Here is a 3,678-nt window from a genome sequence, read left to right as displayed (position 1 = left end):
GCTGCTGCTCACAAAGAGCCAGGAATGAAACCCCTCTTTGGTGTAGTGGCACCTATCAAAAATGTCCCTTTGGACTTGCAGACTTTACTCAGTAAAACCAAGGCAAGAATTTAATTTAATACTGCATGTGCAGCAATGGTTACAAGTTATTTGTCTGTATATATTAAAACCAGCCTTTTTTTAGATAGTTGGCTGGATTGCAGTTGAAAAGTAATTTTGGAATCTTTACAGTGATTCCCTGTCACAGACTAGGGCTGCTCACAGAACAAAACTGAGCAACTTCTCAAATATCCAAAAACCTCCCTAAGTGACCACCCCCTCAATATTTACATCACCACAGAAAATAAGCTGAGGCAAGCTGAAAATAAATACTGCTGCCACCTACAATAACAAAGAGACCTCCACAGGCTTGAACATAGATATGTAATATTCCAGCCTGAAATGTCTATTTCTTGTAAAACACTTTTGAGTGGCAATGTTGTATTTGGGGCATGTATTTTGGTGGGTGCTAGGGTTACAAGGATCATACAGTGCCTTTTGGAAACTACAAAGGCTCATATTTATTTTACCTAATGGAAGATTTTAATTTTTTTTCTATTTAAACTCTAGGCTATCACTGTTAATAAATTCCATGTGAATTTTTAGAAATAATTAGTATATGTCAGAAAAAGACTATAAAACTTATTCATTTTTGGACTACAAATGGAGCCTTATCTGATAATTATCAGACTCCAGCAGGTCAAATTTTGCAGAAGTACAACCCCTGTATTTATCAAGTAGTTACAGCAGGAAATAATTTTCAGTGACATGCAACAGGGAAACAAATCACAAAATAATTTTATTGCAACATTCAGCCCTTCCACACCTAATTCTGAAAACATATATAAGGTGGGAGGTTCACATCACTCTTTCTACCTGCAGGAGCATCAGCTCTGCAGTCAGGATGAAGCTCCCTGTGAGTACACAAGCTTTTTTCTTCCTTATAAACTAAACCTTTCATTCAATCCCATTGCCTTTCTCTCAGAAGTGCCTCTGCCTGCCCAGAGCACAGAGGTTTCTCTGGGGACATTTTGCTCCTTCAGGCTGAGCAGCTCAGCACTTATTAGCTGGAAGGTAAGGAGTTTTCCCACAGCTTGGCTCTCCATTATGCAGAAAACACGAAGCCTTGTCCGTGTCCATTTTTGTCAATGCCTTTGCAAAACTGGAGCACTGCATTAATGGATCAACCACTTCCCTGTAATGGCAGAGCAGAAGAAATGGAAAAGCTTTCTCCTCACTCTTGTAAAATACCTGTGTGTGCCTGTTCAGGTCGCAGAAGCAACTTGAGATTCAGTTCTTGAAACAGCAGCTGTGAAACGAGTCCAGTTTGCAGCACTCTGAGGCAAAGCAAGGGTGACTCACTTTAGGGCACTCTTGCAATCCCAGGATGAAAGCAAAAGAGGATCCAAGGAGGACACTTAAACAGCAGATTAGGAAAAGGGCACAGAGATTCTCATGACCACATTCACCAGCCAGACCTGCAGTTACACTTTTGTATTTGATTTTCATTTCAGATTTTGACTGCAGTCCTTCTTGGACTCGTCCTGACTCCAGCCCTTGGTGAAAATGTGAGTACAGTGACCAATTCCCACCTGCACAGTTGCAGTTTCCATATCCCCTGCTTTGGGAGATCTCCTTCATTCTTATATTTTTCTAAAGCTTTGGGGAGACAATCACTTGAAAGTCAGTCCAAGTGTACTTTTGTTTGGTTTTCTAGACTCAAAAGATGGAAGTAAGCAAGAAAGTCTCCATTGCTGGAGGCTACCAACTTATGACCATCAATAAATATTGGTTCGTGGCAAGTATCGAGCAAAGGACCCACCAGGGGTCATGGAAAACCCTCTGGAACTACGACACGGTGAGTGGTGGGGAAGGGGCTTCTTCAGAGACTCTGCGAGAGGACTGGCTCGTGCATTTAGTAAAAGCTGATTATTACTTTTTTAATACAGACTTAATTCCAACACTAATGATTGAAAGAATGAGTTCCTAGTTGTCAATTACTTCATTTTATAGGGCTTTATGGCAACCAGAGTGCTGCCAGAGAAAGCCTGCTACATTTCCATCATGAACAGAACGGAGATGCCCAGCTTTGATGCACTTCCCCAACTGGCTGCAGAGAGCAGGGTAAGATGGAAAAGGAGGAGTTACTTGAAAAGTTGTACTTAATGCAAAGTAAAATGATATCCTAGGCTATTTTCAAAAGCTTCTAAACTAACAAATACTGCAAAAGCCATGTTCATCACACCACTGATCAGGCATTTCTATTGATTTCAATTACATTTTACATCAACCTAACTTGAAACCTTTGAACAATTAGAATACCCTTGTTCAGATGCTTCCAGTGGGGGGATTTCATGTTTTGCCAATGTTGTAGATCACTCAGATTATTTTTATAACTTTTATAACAATTAAAACTCGGGATATGCTTAGCATGAAACAGATCCCAGCACTGATCCTGCTGAGTGCTGTCATTTGATGTTTAGAACCAGAACCGTCCAAGACCACCTGCAAAGGAGATTCTGTTCACCCTCATCAAGAGGAATGTTCGGGACCTCGAGTCTTATGGACCAGACACCTTCTCTATGTGCAGAGGACTCACAACTTACGTGGCTTATGAAATTCATGGTGAGTACCAACAGGTGAATTCTGAGTGTTCCTGACCTGGTGTTTTTTCCCTCGGGGAATGACTGCTGCACCAGTGGTCCTCTTCCAACTCGAGATGGACAGAGACCAAGCAACAAAAATACACCCCTGTAGAATGGCAGCTGGGGGTGTGGAGATTGGTAGAAATCACCTGTGGGTGCCTTAATTGTGTTTTGATCACTTGCAATAGAATTTTGTATTGATGGGAAAAAGGACATTTGTTTTAAATATATCCAAGGGAACTGTGTAAAACTGAGGAGTTAATCTTGAAGCACCATCTAAGTATTCTGAGCCTTCCTGCAAGCTGATTGTCTCCAACCCTGTCATGGAAAGCTGCTTTACAGCTCAGGCTCAGGATGGTGCAATCTGGCATGGCAGCATTTCTCTGTACTCCCAGCTTGCTTTGCTTTGGGCATTGCTTTGGCACCTGAGTGGGCTCAATGGGATTCAAAAGGCAAGTGCAATGTGCCAGGTGTTAAGGGCTGTCTACAAATGCACAGATCACTCAACAGCATCTAACCCAGAATCTCAGGGTAATTTTTTTTTATTTTCTTGTTTTTCAAGGACCACAATTCAGCCTCGGATCATGTATTAGACTTGATGTCCTTCAATATTTGGCCCTTACATACTGTCATGATAATAACTATACCTGAAAATCGTCCCATTCTTGAGCCTTGTCTGGATGCTCCAGCTGCAGCTTTGTAGCTGCTGCCCAAAGCCAACCCTGATGCCCTTCTTCCCTGGCATCTCCTCTTTCCAGAGATCCCTTCTTGAGGATTCAGATCCTAAAACAGATCAGAGCTTTCAATTAAATCACAGATTGACTCCAACTTGTTTGTCTTTACCCTTTGTTTTTTATGAACACCTGCAGAAATATATTTTGATTGTCTCTCTTTTGCCCCTTTTGAGCCCTTCAAATGCTCTTTTCAGGGCTCTCAACACAGGGCACACCCAGAGAGCTGGGCAAGCCCCGGGGTGTGTATCTTACAAACAAGG

The 3,678-nt window shown here is 41.9% G+C and overlaps 1 protein-coding gene across 1 annotated transcript; it reads left to right on the top strand.

Moving 5' to 3' along the window:
• The first annotated feature begins 1,765 nt into the window (after positions 1 to 1,765).
• On the top strand, positions 1,766 to 3,475 carry GKN1 (gastrokine 1). Its single transcript, XM_032712418.1, has 4 exons — positions 1,766 to 1,897; positions 2,053 to 2,163; positions 2,523 to 2,664; positions 3,247 to 3,475. Exons 1-4 carry the CDS (start codon positions 1,766 to 1,768, stop codon positions 3,333 to 3,335), a joined length of 474 nt encoding a protein of 157 aa, XP_032568309.1. The 3' UTR covers positions 3,336 to 3,475.
• Positions 3,476 to 3,678: the final 203 nt, after the last annotated feature.

This window comes from Chiroxiphia lanceolata, chromosome 28 (genome assembly GCF_009829145.1).
Source record: "Chiroxiphia lanceolata isolate bChiLan1 chromosome 28, bChiLan1.pri, whole genome shotgun sequence".
NCBI classification, from domain to species: Eukaryota; Metazoa; Chordata; class Aves; order Passeriformes; family Pipridae; genus Chiroxiphia; species Chiroxiphia lanceolata.
Note: the sequence above shows the minus strand (reverse complement) of the source record. Positions and strands in the feature narration are given on the sequence as shown.

Excerpts from the sequence above, each read along its gene's own strand:
- GKN1 (XM_032712418.1), top strand. The coding sequence starts at position 1,766 with ATGGAAGTAAGCAAGAAAGTCTCCATTGCTGGAGGCTACCAACTTATG. Across the intron at positions 1,898-2,052 it reads CCCTCTGGAACTACGACACG|GGCTTTATGGCAACCAGAGT; the intron begins GTGAGTGGTGGG and ends TTCATTTTATAG. Across the intron at positions 2,665-3,246 it reads CGTGGCTTATGAAATTCATG|GACCACAATTCAGCCTCGGA; the intron begins GTGAGTACCAAC and ends TTGTTTTTCAAG.